The following is a 15,009-nucleotide window of genomic DNA, read 5'->3' as shown; positions in this document are numbered from 1 at the left end:
CAAATAAATGCCCAACATTACACAACAAATATTTATTGGCAAGATAAAAACACTGCATCTCTATAATAATGGTTAACGGTAAACAGGATCTTGGGCCACCAGGGAAGAGGCATTACAACATGACGAGGGGTTAAGGAGAGAATAATGACGTCTGCATCATCTCCTAGTGTGTGTGTGTGTGTGTGTGTGTGTGTTGGGAAGGAGAGAGCCTGAGGCTACTCATCTCTCCTGATGAGGCTTGTGTGGAGCGAAGGTGGTGCTTTTGCTGTGTGATAAAGGTGAGGGTGCAGGGAGGGACAGAGGGGTGTTCTGGTGAGGGGTGCAGAAGGTCACTCAGGAAGGTAGTAGAAGCACACGGACACGCAGATGTTGCTGGGGAAGCAGATGTCGATGCAGAAGTAGACGAGTCTCTGTCGCCCCGGGCCTGGAGAGACGAGAGGAACATGGTTTGACAATACAGTGGTCTCACGGGAAACAAACATCTAGCAAATGACCTGTTTTTACAATTTGGGCATATTAATTACAATGTTAAGATGCTTTTAGTTAAGTGTGTAAGTGGCCCGATAATTAGTACTTATGGTTTTTAGGAACAATTAGAACATGATAAGGTTAGACAGGTTGAAGAGAATTCTCACAGGGAAAGCTTCTGTCAGGTGGAACTTTAGAGGTTGTGTTAGAGAACGCATACAAGGTCACCAAACACCACTGAGTTATTGTGATTATAAGGGATAGTGTTATTTTCAAATGTCATGTCGACACAAGGATGCGCATCATTAAAACCTTTCTGGGGGAAACTCAGCCTTTTAGTTTCAAGTCAATCTCAAATGTATGCCTTGCTTGTTCTCAGACCGGTTTGTAAGTCGCTTTGGATGAAAGCGTTTGCCTAATGAGCCTTGATCTTTGTTGAGTGCTCAGTTCACACAAGCAAAAGTCTCGTTCGTTGGTAAAAGCATTGAATACACTGGAAAAGGTCAGTAAAGGTCAGGCAGTTATGGTTGCAGATTACATTTCTCTTGCTCTCACTCCCACACTACACATCCTTAGTCCATTGGCCAGCCACCAAGAAACCCCCTCTTCTGTGTTGGTTCATATCGTCTCAGTAATTCATTCAGGAGCTACACCAACGTTCAGTCACATTAACACACATTCAGGGCAACACAGTTCCGGTCCAGTGGTATCAAACTGTTGCAATCGCATTCATTAAACAGTGTTATGAGAGATGCTTTGTTCGTTGTAGTGAAAGGGATCATTTTAAATGCTACATACATACAAATAGATCCTTTCTGATCCTTTGGCTGCTGATTTCGTCTTTAGGTATATGTTCTGCGTGGTAGCCCTTCCATAATCCTTTATGTGTGAATGCAGGGTGTCTAGTGGTCGGGGTGTTCGAATCCTAACCAAAAGGTTCTGGGTTTGATCCCCAATGTCCACAGCCTATCGTCTCTGTGAAATCCCTTAAATACATATCTGAATTCACTGCAATGTTAATTTGGATTAAAACCTCTGCTAAATGTCTACATTAGTACCAATAAACCCCCTATTTAAGAGCTCAGTCATCCTCCTGTAGTGACACCAATGATGACAGAAATACATGGCAGACATACAATACAACGGGAGTGTGTGTGGCCGTCTATGGGGTCTCACCCTCTGCCCTCCTGGTCCAGTGGACCGGGCTGTCCCGACACAGGGCCTGGAAGGGCTCCTCCAGGGTGGACACGTTGACCCCGTGGCCCCCCAGCACCCCCAGGAACTCAGTCTGTCTGTGGATCTCACTCCCAGACAGCTGGAACTGGCTCATCTGTGGAAGGGGAAACAAAAGACCGACCAGGGGATTCAAGGTTCAGTCTAAGTCTGAGTCTTTATCTCCTCTTTGCGGTTAGCAAACACAATCAGAGTCAGAGATGGTTTCACACACAGTGGCTACGTGGTGAGAGCGAATGAGAAGTGTTCATAACACGGCCTAGATATCCGTCAAAGAGAAAGAGAGGGCGGCTGAAACTCGAGCCGTTATAACAGCGATACGCCGGCCCACTTGCTTTGGCTCTCCTCAGCTGAAACAAAGGATGTGTGTGGGGGGGGGGGGGGGGTTGATGCTGATGCAAATCAGCATCTATATCGCTGCACAGGAGACAATGGCAGGCCTCCCCTCCGCACTCTCCTCCACTCCTAACCCATTTATGAGGGCAGAGAAGGGGTGCGGCCCCGGAGGTCCACCAAGGATTAAATGAGCGCTATCTCCGAGCGTCTGAATGGACGCCGACGTGGCGGCGTCTCTGCGGGACATGGGACACCGTGGGAGAGGACGCTCTGGTGCATCAACACTAGTGGTTGTTTTGATTGGTTACTGTCCTCTGAGGAACTGATTACAGATCGGAGGGTGGACCACCAGAGGAGATGGAAGATGGACCCCCCCCCCCCTTGCTTGATTTGGAGCCTTTTGACAGATGGTCAATATTAGGTTTAAGTTCACTTCCTGTTCCTGTCATTCTTACATTCGGTTTTATTCACGTCTTTTGCAGCCTCAGCATGGTCGGTTGACTAGTTGTGTCTATACTGGTGCGCTGCCATACCTAAATCGAAAGCCCCATAATGAATGTTATGAGCTACACCTGTATCTTCCCTGGTGTGAAAAGGGTCTCTTAATAACACCAGCTCCACTTCAACAACAACCGGCCAGGTGGAGACAAGATGTACTTTCTAAATCCCAGATGGGGAAATTTGGTCCTTTAAGCCAAATGTTTTTTAAAGCCGAAAAATCGGTTAATTGGCAGATGATAAACTGCTGGTGCTGCCAAGATAAACCCCACATCCTCTCTCTCTCTCTCTCTCTCTCTCTCTCTCTCTCTCTCTCTCTCTCTCTCTCTCTCTCCCTCTCTCTCTCTCTCTCTCTCTCTCTCTCTCTCTCTCTCTCGCTCTCTTCTCTCTCTCTCTCTCTCTCTCTCTCTCTCTCTCTCTCTCTCTCTCTCTCGCTCTCTCTCTCGCTCTCTTTCTCTCTCTCTGGGTCATCATCGGACCTATCAGGCTGTATCTTCCTGCAACAGAGAAGACCTTAAAAGCTGAAAGCTCCCCCAGACAGAGCAGGCATTGTGCGGGGTCCCGGGCTCAGGCTTGCTGCCTGACCCGTCCGGTAAGACGAGCCTGGGCGCCGAGAGGGGGGGCTGGGGGGTTGGGGCGGGATCAGGTGTGCTGAAGAATTCAGTCATGGAAGAGAGGGCACACACACACACGCACACACACACACACACACACACACACACACACAAATGCACCCTCCCACGCATGCACTCAAACACAAACGTGCACACACTCATATTCACACACACACACACACACACACACACACACACACACACACACACACACACACACACACACACACACACACACACACTCTTTCAGACACCAACACAGACGCACGTACATACGGACCCACACACGCTCGCACACCTTACACTCACAAACACGCATATACTCATTCAGACACACACAGACATGCACACACACACACACATATACACTCATATGGACACATTAACGCACACATACGCATGCATGTGTGCCCTCACACACTTTGTGCTGTGTGGCGCAGGAGTAAGAACAGCATGAACCAACTGTTGCTAAGTGAGGTCGCTCCTTTCGAAATAAACCAGAGAGTTCAATGCACTGCTAATGTTAGTCCTCCTATCAGCAATCGTGTCAAAAAGAGACTTTGTTTCGGAGGTGATTTGTATCCATAGCAACTTGCAGTGAATTATTTGAGATACATGCCATCTGTCTTCTTTCACCAATTAGCCACTGCATTCTCCTTAGATGATGGAGAAAGGTCACATCGTTACCTGGTGCGTTGACTCGGGCAGGACGGAGCCAACACGTTGGTAATCCGATTGGTCCATTTCACGCAGGAAGCAGCTCTCCTGGTTGGCCGGTTTGTAACAAACCAGCCCCTGATGAACAGGTGACCTTTAAACTTTTATCTTATAACATAGGCTTGCTATGTGTTACAGTGCAAAGACATTTCCTTCCTTTAGGTCACTCTTAAAACAAATATATACATATATATATGTAAATATATAATATCTTAATCAAATTGTACACACACACACACACACACACACACACACACACACACACACACACACACACACACACACACACACACACACACACACACACACACACACACACACACACACACACACACACATTTATTTATACATGCATATTATATTTAAATGCATGCCAATGCAAACATGCCATGTTTGATGGACATGATTCAGGAACACTGTATTGATGAAAAATATGCTACAAAATACAATACACAAAATGAATTGACTTACATGTTTGACATCAAAGAGCACAGTGGAGGAGAGGTTTGACGGTGAGGTCACTGAAAAGGTCACCAGGTCATTCTCCTTGTCCACTACTGTTGATTGGTTGATCACAGTGCCAGTTGGATCGGGACCGGTGATTCGGACAATGTGTATAGACTACGATACAAACAAAAACCATGAGCAACGGGTTAATGAAAGGGTAGTCAAGTCAATATTAAAACAATATACTATATTAGCAATATAAGTATTATTATTAGTGTATGAACATGCAATAGAAAACCATACATTAAGTGTAGGAAATATTTTAGACTGAAAAGAACAAGGTGTTTGAAAGGGCGTACTGTAGATGAGAAAGGGGTGTTGTTTATTTCAGGGTAACTATACCTGGGCAGGGTCTTCCAGCATCCCGGAGTTACCCAGGTTGCCTGTCAACGCCAGAGCGATCAAGACCACGAGCAGACAGACCACCACGCTCACCCAGAAGGCCTTGTGGGGGAACCAGGGTTTCACCGCAGGAACTCCCTCCTAGCAATAAAGTGACAATACATAGGTTAAATGTGGACCTGTTGTTCAGGACAGATTCAGGACACTTACTCAAGAATGCCAACTGGTAAACCAAGAACATTCAAGGTGGGAGTCACACATCTTAACCCCTGGACCATCCTGCTCCATGATTGTCTTTGAACAACAGAATGCTGAGCTGAATGAACTTCTCTCCACATAAAATGATTGCCGATCCTAGATTTGTGTTTCCTTATCGGAAGCTTCTGATAAGTCATTTCCAAATTACCCAAATTCCTGCCATCTATATTGATCCTTATACTTCTTGACTATATCTCTTGGCCACTTCTATCCACCTATCTCTCTCTCTCTCTCCCTCACATTTTTGTTATCAATTAAAAATCATTCATTTGGATGCTTAGACTCCAACTCTAGATCTGGTAAGAGCTAAAAATAAATCAATACAGCCCACTGCCTGTCACAAAAGCAAGCCCAAAAACACTTGTTCCCCCCCCGATGAAGAGTGAGTTTGTTGCGTATCTCTTACCGTGCATCGTACTTCCTCTACGCTGTGCTCTGAGGGTCTCCCACAGCCCACCATCCTGTGTCCTTTGACGGCTCCTCACGCACTCTGCGGCCGTCCGCTGCTGCTGGCTATCGGCATGGAGCTGTGGTCCCAGCACTCATCCAGACTCCCCCACGCCACCCACCTGCTGGCAGCCTTCTCTATGGTCACACCCCCCACCCACCCCAAACCAGCCCCCTGCTCCTTCCCTCCCATGGTCCCTTCCTCCCTCCCATTGAGATGTCACCCCCACCCCCACGACCCAACTCCAGTCTTCTGTTTCCTTCCAAAACCTCCCCCTTCTCCCTCCACCACTTTGATAGACCTGCCAAATTTTGTTTGAAGAGGTGTCAACACCTCCTCCCATCTTAGACGGCCAGGTTAACCCTAACCTCTACTTCCTCACACTCCATCTCACACACACACACACACACACACACACACACACACACACACACACACACACACACACACACACACACACACACACACACACACACACGTGACAGCCATTGGCTAGGCCTTCCTTCCCAGACAAAGAACAAGAGGGTGGCCGTGGCTGAGCAGGCTCTCCGTCAACACGACATGAGAGGCAATATGAGGTTCCGCTGGCCAGGGCCGCCCAGGCGCTGACAGCAGCCCAAGGTGACTTCCAAGCCCCAGGGATTAACAATGACAATGGAGGGCGGGGAGGTGGTGGTTGCACTTGTGACTGCACCAGTAATGAGACAGCAGAGGTAGATTTGTTTTTTTAAATAAAAGTAGAGGTTTTATTTTGTGAATTTGATCAGTGAGTTTGCTCCTGGATGGCTTGAGGAGACAAGGATGGAGGATGACTGACAACAGAGAGAAAAATACAAACTCCTTTAAAATAGCAATATCTCCCTAGAATATATATATTGTTCTTTAATAATTACACATGCAAACAGTGCTTACAACATTACCCGCTCCAATTTCATTTGTGAATAGACACTTTAATATAGCTATATCCTGTGTTATTAGTTTGAACAAATTTGTACATACTTTAAAAGATAATTATATGATGATGCACTCTAGTCACTGTGTCTGTCTAGTAGTGACACATCACTTGATTGAAACCAACCAAACTGGTCAGCTTCAACCACACAACTTGAGAAATCCATCAGCACATCGACATCATTGCTTAAGCATGTAGTGATTGCATCACAGAAAAAGAACGGAGAGTACACACAACACCTTTTGTCATTTTAAGAAACACACGCTAAATTTGATTAAAAAAAACAATACTGCACATTGTTCACGTGTTGTCGATCAGTCAATTGATACTGAAACAGTTGGAGTTGAATATGTGTGGGATTTTTTTCGTAAAGCTCTCTAGCCTCCCTTAGGTCTCAAATTACAACAGCTCACGTCAAACCACAGATTAGCAGCGCTAGGTTGATAGCTATTGGCTGATTGGTGTTGCGTGATGATTGGGCATAACCACCCCACACCACCGGCGCAATAGCATTAAACATAAGCAGGTGCATTAAAGAGATCAATTTGCATCAAAGAGATGAACTTCACCATGTATCACAACAGTGGACCGCATGAGCTACCGTCGACCACAGCAGGGCAGGATGGGAGTTGACCAGAGGGGCCGTTATCCAAGGCGCCTACCCCTGGAGAAAGGGCAGGAGATCGGCGATGCTCTCCACGTAGTAGTCGGGGACCATCTTCTGCCTCTCGGGACACCCGCTGCCCTGGTGGGCCTGGGCGTCCGCCAGCGTGTTCACCCCCGTCAGGGTGAGCACCGTCTTCAGGCCACAGTTGGTGCCGAGCATGATGTCAGTGTCCAGGCGGTCGCCCACCATCATGCAGCGGCTGCGGTCCAGGCCGCACTGCGACGCCACGCAGTCCACCATGAAGCCGTTGGGCTTGCCCACCTTCTGCGCCTGCCGCTGGGCCGCCATCTCCACCGCGGTCACCAGGCAGCCCGTACCTGGGAAGGAGAGACAGCCATGTTATGGTCCTTCCTCTGACAGGTCTATCACCAGAGCTATTGGGTTAAAAAGACACCGAGTACAGTGACAGTCTGGTCACGTCAAGCTGTGCACGATACATTATTTGCCATTCAGCAGACGCGTTTTATCCAATTATGTCATATAATGAGCATAGTTAGTCATGTTTCCCTGGAGAGTCCAACACTCTTAAAACTTTCCATTCCATCACTTGCAAGGAGTGGAACCGGCTGTGCTATATGAATAAAGTAGATTTGATTTCTTACATACACATGGTGCAGTTTATATTGTGTATAGCATGGTTTGAGGTAAGGCCCTATCCAAAACACACAGATGAACAGATAAACGTACAGATAAACGTACAGATAAACGCTTATCTGTACGCCTTGTGCGCATTAACCAAGTCTTATCTGTTATCGGCAAATTGATGATTCATGCCAGAAATCCGGTTTAAGCATGCTTACTAGGTGATGCATGGTTCTTAATTCATCCCTACATCTGATCAACACAAGGTAGAAGGATTGGACAGTCAGAGGCTGACCTGGATGATGGGATTGGGTTTATCATAACAGGTCACACGTGTGTTATGTGACAGTGGGTTATTGTAGGGCTGTTTTGTATGTACACTTCATGTTTTGCATCGCCAGTGTTTCCCCTTCAAGTCTTTGCAGCAGTGGCGCTGAGTTGAGTGTGAGGTGCACCATGTCGATGACGGTGTGGGCACTTGCAACAGAGGTCTGATTCTAATCACTGGTTCCAGTAAGGCTCTGGTACATTCCAACAGTAATGGTATGAAACAAGGTTATAATAGTAATACATAACTAGAAATCGCCTGCGATAGTGTTAATTATTACATAACAGAACAATATTGAGCGGTCTGTACTTTTCCACAATACTTCCTCTATTACAACATTTACAATGTAACAGTTGAGGAGGTTGCAGTTAACCTGCAGCACCAGATGGCTTGTTACACAGAACCATATGTGTCATTGGAATTGGGCAGGCACTTTCAAAAACTAGTTGGAAGGTGTTTGGATGAACCATCACCGTCCATGTATGTATGTATGTATGTATGTATGTATGTATGTATGTATGTATGTATGTATGTATGTATGTATGTATGTATGTAATGTATGCATGTATATTAATAAATAAATACACTTTTTTTATGAAACAAATAGGGCGCCCAACATGGTTTATAGTTCTAAAGTATGCATATCACATATAAATCCATTTGTTTTGCATGACTTGGCGCTAGTAATCCGGCAGTGGCGCTGTGCCACTGCGGGGTGCATGAAGAGGGAACACTGAACTGTACTTTTTTCGCCGAGCCTGTGAATATGTACAAAAAGTCCCCCTTGAGGAAATAAAGTTATGTTATGTTGGATTCCATTTTAAAGTTTTGATGCTGCCGGTCTGATTAAGCCAGGCTGTAAAATAAATGCACTAATACCATAGGCCTATCTGCCTACTTCAACTAAGTGTCACAGTAAATAGACTCTGAAGTTACCTGGGACAGCCTTGCCACCTTCCAGCGGTAGTCTGGTGTCTGTGTTGGTCGCGACGAATAGACAACTGGGATCGTTGAGGTACTGCATGGCCCTGTTAACCTTCATGTAACTGAAGTGCTCGTCAAAGCCCACCACAACCGCCTTGACCTCCGCGTCCAGGGATACATTGGCCCAATCACTCTGCGCGCCAGATATATGATCAGGTCCCACACCAGTTTGCTGTATGCCCACATCTTCCAGCTCTTGCTTCAACGCATTGCTTCCGATAAGATACACTTTGCCCTTAAAATTAGCGACCGTCTTGAGATACATAGCCGTGCAGTACGCGGTGCCGAAAACGTCCTCCTCTTTCACGTTAAATCCCATGCGTCCCATTTTCTGCGCGTACAGCTTTCTGGTCTTGCTGCTGTTATTGGTGACAAAATACACGTTCTTGCCGTGTTTCTTGAGTAGATTGATCACCTCCGCTGCACCGGGCACAGCGCTGTCCCCTCGCCAGATGACCCCGTCGCAGTCGAACAGGACGCTGTCTACGCTGTCCAGGACCTGCTTGATCAGGGCGCCGTTCAGCCGCGTGCATTTTGAACCAGCCATCGTATGAGATGATCGTGCTACTGTACTACCTTATTAAAATCAATCTGTCTGACGCCGTCGGCTCATACGTCGTTCCGTAAGCCGGTTGTAACAGTCCACTCAACTTACTACGAGCGAGTGAGGCATGCAGAGTAAGTAATGGATTTATTTGCCGTATTTGGTATGTTGTAATTCAACATCCATGGGTAATACCTGACCTTCCAGTGCTGCATCAATTTAAATTGTGCCGTTTTACTTCCGTGCCGGCTTAAAGGGGAAGAGCACAAGGGAGGCTTGAAGCTGTCAAACACGAGTGAAAGGGAGGAGTTATGATTTGGGTGTCTCGACCGAAAATTTAACCTTTGTCAATAACTAAGTATTGTAAACCATGGAACAGAAGTAGCCCAAGTCATGGCGGCACGTTTAAGTCCGTTAGCACTCTTCTTCCACTATTCGGCTGCCGCTCGAGCTAAAGGAATCACGCGCAGTGCCGCCATCATTCGGATTTACAAGCCGTAATTAGCCAAAGGCTTGTACATCTGAATGCGATATGGGAGTCATTAGAATAATAGTAGCCTACTGTAGAAGTCCTAAATGAATCTAAATATACCATAAGTAAAGAAAACCTTGTTTGGCCATGTCTTGCACGAGAACACAATGTTCCCCATAATATCAAATCATTTCACTATGAATTTCTAAACAATGACCAAAATACATTATAACTATTATTAAAATGCTTATTGCTATATGCTTCTATAATGGAGGCGGTCATTGCGATGTTACAGCGATTGTAGAAGCTGTTTAGGTTAATGTATTGTAGTAACTAGTTTATAGACCTGAAAACAGATTACCTCAGAAAGTTCCCTAGATTGTACCTTTTGATTCTTATTTCAACACCCAAGATAGATGTTCTGAATTTCTTCTAAAATGAAATCACCACATACCTTAATTTAAAAGTAACAATTCTTATACACAGAGAAAAAACACACAAAAACCGATGAACCACTAGGGTTCAATTAGTCTATTCAACTTAGTAGGACTGATAGTTGAATGGTGTGCGTCTTAGGACTCAGACAGGAAATTTACAGTAGTCTGACATGTTATTTGTAGTCTGACATCCCAAAAAGAATTACACCTTTTTGTTTATAAAAGCACCTTTATTTAAATATCCACATCCCTTAGGTGTCAAATTCGAAAAACTATAAAACACAACTTGAACACACTGCAAAGCAGTGTCCAAATGACCATTGCCTCAATTGTCTTTCTTATGCACAGGACAGAGAGGGAAGAAGATCTCCCCTAGATTCCTCCACATGCCTCGACTGTAGAAGTGTCTTCTAGAACGGTCGGGGGCGGGGCCACAGTGGCTGTCTGCTGAGGTGGCCGGATTGTTGGGGTGGCAGTGTTGGCACACCATGCCTCTGCCCTTGTACCACTCGTTGGAGGTCTGGTTGACCAGGGCCAGGTAGCAGTGGAACAGGGCGTAGCCGGCCAGCAGGAGACACACAAACACCAGGAAGCCCAGCATGAAGACGATTCGGGGGAAGGTGAGGAATAGATGCTGATGGTCGGTAGGGGAGGGAAGGTAGGGGAAAACCAAAAACAAATATTAAGAGAATATGTATTTTAAAGGATACTATCCATCTTAGGAACTTAGATGAATTGTCTTCTGCCTAGTAACATGCTTGCACGAACTTATTATTTACTTTCCCTCAAATTCATACTGGCTAGGAAAATAAGTTATGATAAAACTCAAATGTGGTTTCTCATAAAATCCTTTCACAGATTTTAAATAGCATTTTACGGGCAACTTACTTTCAGAGTATTTTCTTAAACCAAATCTTAAATTAACCTCAAATTTGGTAAATCAAAATCGGCACAGATCAAAAACGACTTAGTCGACAATAACAATATCGTGGAGAGGGGCGGGGCTCAACACAAAAAGAACCTCAACAATCCAACATGGCAGTACCTGGAAGACAAACAGGGGCCCCGCCTGCTGCCGCTGGCCCTGCCCGTCCATGTAGGACGACCTCAGGAGCCCCGAGCGGAGCACGGCGTGGAGAAGCATGTCACCCGTCAGCAGCGCCATGCTCCCCGCCATGGCGCACACGCTCATCAGGTAGAGGATGAAGTAGCGCGTGTTGCGGGCCCCCAAGCAGTTGTTCACCCAGATGCAGTGGTGGTCAAAGCGCTGGACGCACCTGTCGCACACTCCTGATTGGAGTTAAACAAGTTGGTCATTCGTTCGGTAGTTAAGCACAATAAAAGGGAAGTATAGGATTTCATGGTTAGAAAAGGGAAGGGGTAGGGTTTGGTATACATATCTATAACTAATAAGTCACATTTAACGATAATGTAGCAGGACAGTCTAGTGCAGGGGTCGGCAACCCTAGGCACGTGTGCCACTTACACGGGGCAGCATAATGATTGGCACACTTGAAAAGAAAATCGTTAAAAAATGATGATTTTTTTTTGCACTTTATTCTGTTTTGGGCATTTCCTCCCAGTGCAAATATGTTTAAATTAGTTACAGAAAGCAGTGTTCTGAAATGGGATCAATTAATAGTTTTTAACCCGTCATTATTCAGCTTAATTTTAATATAGTGTTGCTTAAGGTACACTCATTAACGAGAAAATGTCAAACTGGCACTGCATGTTGAAAAGGTTGCTGACCCCCTGGTCAGGTGGGTAGGGAGGTAAGCTCCTAGCCGAAAGGCACTGGGTCTGAGATCGGATATTCGTAGCCTACCTTCAGTAGGTGAAGTATGATACCTGCCTGCTCTTTAATGAGCGGTAGCCGAACTTAGCTTTGGATAAAAGGGTCTGCTAAATATATTCATTGTATTACTATACTGAATAACTAAACATTTGGCTGTTGGATATGTTGAATATACTCAACATTTCCCTTGCTAATACCTTGTTATTTCTTTATTGCCAAGGACATTTTGTATTCAGCCGGATGGGACTTTGACGAACATATACGTACTGCAGTGTTTGGAGCGAGCCGGTTTGACCAGTTGGCAGGTTGGACAAGGCACCCCAGGGTGGAACATCCTTCGGTCATAAGGGTAGATGGAGAGCTGGCCAGACATCTTGGCCTGCGTGACTGTGCCTGGTGGAGCCAAGGTTGAAAAGGGCATAGGGTTGACAAATCCACACTGCCCTAATCAGTCCTCGCCAGATACACTATGCACCATCATCACTTAGTACACACACACAAAGTGTGAGGAACACAATAGACCCAACTATAACCACAGTTGACTCAAGGGAGATTACATTCTTATTGTCGGCACCAGAGCGTTACTTAAACTAGGTAGTTTTCAAGATGGACTGCACACTCATTGCTCAGAAATTGATATAATCATCAGAATAAGATTAAGGTGAGGGCAATGGTTGACTACGGTGGTTTGCATGATAAAGGAGTACTCGTTATCTCCACACCAATACTGTATTGACACAGCCACATGCTTTATACTTTGTTTGCAGGAATCACACTCATATATATCTCGGTGGTCATTGCAATGCATTGCCCCAATGAATTGAACAATGGCGTTACCTGGATCAGTGGTGATGCAAAGGTAGAACAAGTAGGTCTTCACAGCCAGCAGGATGTAAGGCACTGACAGGCTAGTGAGAGTGGTGTCCATATCCCTGCAGAAGCCAAACACCTCATAGCTAAACTCTCCGTAGGCCAACAGCTCCAACAGCAGATGGAGGTAGATGAAGGTGCGGTTCCTTAAATTAGATAAGCCAGACGAGGACATGAATGAAAGCATAGAACATAACAACGACGTACACATCAACATAGGATACGTTTTCCTATAGTTGTTTTAACATACTTTTTATACTGAATAACCTACCTTTGATGGAAGAGACCATGCAAACTTCTCTGCGACAACCTTTGAAGCCATACTGGTACAAATGGTGCGGTTACCTGGTCATTAAAAGGTAATAGTCTTGTTAAGCCACAGGATGATTCCTACCTCAGAAACCAGTAACGTTACTAAACAGTGCCATTAAGCAGAAATACAATAAGTTGGTATCCATTCTTACCCTTGAAATACAGTTGAATATTACACCAAAAGGCGTTTGTTGCTGGCCCGAGTACTTGCAAACCAGAGCGATACACGTCAGGATCACCACAACATAGACGGCGAAGAGGGTGAGGAAATCCATGGTTCACCTTCACACAACAGGTGTGAACAACGGCGAACCGACATGGGATGCTCATATGTATGAAAGATATGTACGGTTTATTATTAGGTAAAGAGAACTTCAAATGTACAATTAAGTTAACGTTAGCTCCGAGAAGTTTGACGTCAGTAACGCCATACAAACACACCGCAGCGTTTCAACTACTACAGTTGAAACGCTGCCTGGTAACAAAAAGGCATTATCCATATTAAGTGTCCCACAACTTACTTTAAGTTAGCATCATTTAGATGAACAGTGGAGGTTGTAGCCACCCGCTTCTGTGTCGGCTCATTCTCCTGGGTCCCTTGGCCACAACACTTCCTTAGCATTCATGCGGCTAATTCCCAGCTACCATTTGGGTTAATTCCTACTATTCAAAGAGCGCTTACATAATTTATTTTATAGTTGTTTTAATCGTAACAAATGTACACGCTTACAATTAGGAAGGTGTACAAATGGCACATTAAAGCATAATATGAAAACGTAAATGATTTCATTACTTAATTTTTTCATTTCACTATTTACTAATAATTTAATTCGTTTAGTCATTCTAATGGAGGAAATACAACGTAGCCTATTTCAAAGACAGATTGTTTTTTATTTTATTTTATTTTTCACCGGTTCGGTTCTGTGTTGCACCAAAAAAAAAAGAACATGCCATGCCACCTGTTGGATGTTGTTGCTGTTTATGCGCTTCTGTAGGCCGAGCGGCGCGGAGGTAGAGAGGTCCGGTGGTTGTGGAGGGGCAGACCGCACGTCTATGAATGCAGTTTATTAAGGTAAGAATAAGACACAAAGAAAAAGTTTAAATTAGTATGGAAAGAAAATGCATGGAATGGCTTGAGAGAAAATATGTATTTAGCATAGACGAGACTATTCGTGATTAATAGCTGTTCGACATCGAATACTCTTAAAACATGTTTATTTCAATCATTTAATTTATTTGGCTGTAGGCCACGTGGTACAGCGGTAAAAATAAGAGCAAATGCACATTTGATTTCATTGTTTTGAATTTATGAATATTCATCATGTTCTGAGCGTGGAAGCCATAAGACACTATTTAACAGTGTGTTCAATTGCGTCTGAAATGTCCTCGTAAGTTACTTGGCAGTGTAACCATTTTCGCTGAAAAGTGTAAGAGGAGAGTTAACTGAAGTGAACAGAGGCTGTTTGGAAATACAACCACTTGCCCTTAATTATTCAGTGTGAGTGCTGGACTAGGCATTCCTTATTGTGCTGCTGTGTCTATGATTACACAGGAGGTTGGACTCGCATCTCTAAAATAACCCTCCTTTTCTCCCTTTACCATCATTTAATTCAACTGTGGCTTTATATGCCGGAAATACCTCACA

The 15,009-nt window shown here is 44.9% G+C and overlaps 3 protein-coding genes across 4 annotated transcripts; all 3 read right to left on the bottom strand.

The window, feature by feature from the left end:
• Positions 1-17: 17 nt before the first annotated feature.
• bricd5 (BRICHOS domain containing 5) lies at positions 18-5,547 on the bottom strand. The gene is made up of 6 exons (XM_030339594.1): positions 5,380-5,547; positions 4,716-4,856; positions 4,338-4,487; positions 3,837-3,944; positions 1,645-1,798; positions 18-424 (listed from the first exon to the last, which is right to left on the bottom strand). The coding sequence occupies exons 1-6, from the start codon at positions 5,431-5,433 to the stop codon at positions 330-332; spliced, it is 702 nt and encodes a 233-aa protein (XP_030195454.1). The 5' UTR covers positions 5,434-5,547; the 3' UTR covers positions 18-329.
• Positions 5,548-6,135: 588 nt separating this feature from the next.
• On the bottom strand, positions 6,136-9,727 carry pgp (phosphoglycolate phosphatase). The gene is made up of 2 exons (XM_030339590.1): positions 8,887-9,727; positions 6,136-7,357 (listed from the first exon to the last, which is right to left on the bottom strand). The coding sequence occupies exons 1-2, from the start codon at positions 9,479-9,481 to the stop codon at positions 7,032-7,034; spliced, it is 921 nt and encodes a 306-aa protein (XP_030195450.1). The 5' UTR covers positions 9,482-9,727; the 3' UTR covers positions 6,136-7,031.
• Positions 9,728-10,596: 869 nt separating this feature from the next.
• Positions 10,597-14,035, bottom strand: zdhhc4 (zDHHC palmitoyltransferase 4). 2 transcript variants are annotated; one of them, XM_030339586.1, is made up of 7 exons: positions 13,886-14,035; positions 13,517-13,646; positions 13,324-13,397; positions 13,020-13,198; positions 12,450-12,575; positions 11,433-11,677; positions 10,597-11,021 (listed from the first exon to the last, which is right to left on the bottom strand). In XM_030339586.1, exons 2-7 carry the CDS (start codon positions 13,637-13,639, stop codon positions 10,713-10,715), a joined length of 1,056 nt encoding a protein of 351 aa, XP_030195446.1. In that variant the 5' UTR covers positions 13,640-13,646; positions 13,886-14,035; the 3' UTR covers positions 10,597-10,712. The 2 variants fall into 2 exon arrangements, with proteins under 2 accessions (XP_030195446.1, XP_030195447.1); XM_030339587.1 differs by having other exon boundaries at positions 13,517-13,689; positions 13,886-14,010.
• Positions 14,036-15,009: the final 974 nt, after the last annotated feature.

The sequence above is a fragment of the Gadus morhua genome, chromosome 18 (genome assembly GCF_902167405.1).
Source record: "Gadus morhua chromosome 18, gadMor3.0, whole genome shotgun sequence".
Taxonomy (NCBI): Eukaryota; Metazoa; Chordata; class Actinopteri; order Gadiformes; family Gadidae; genus Gadus; species Gadus morhua.
Note: the sequence above shows the minus strand (reverse complement) of the source record. Positions and strands in the feature narration are given on the sequence as shown.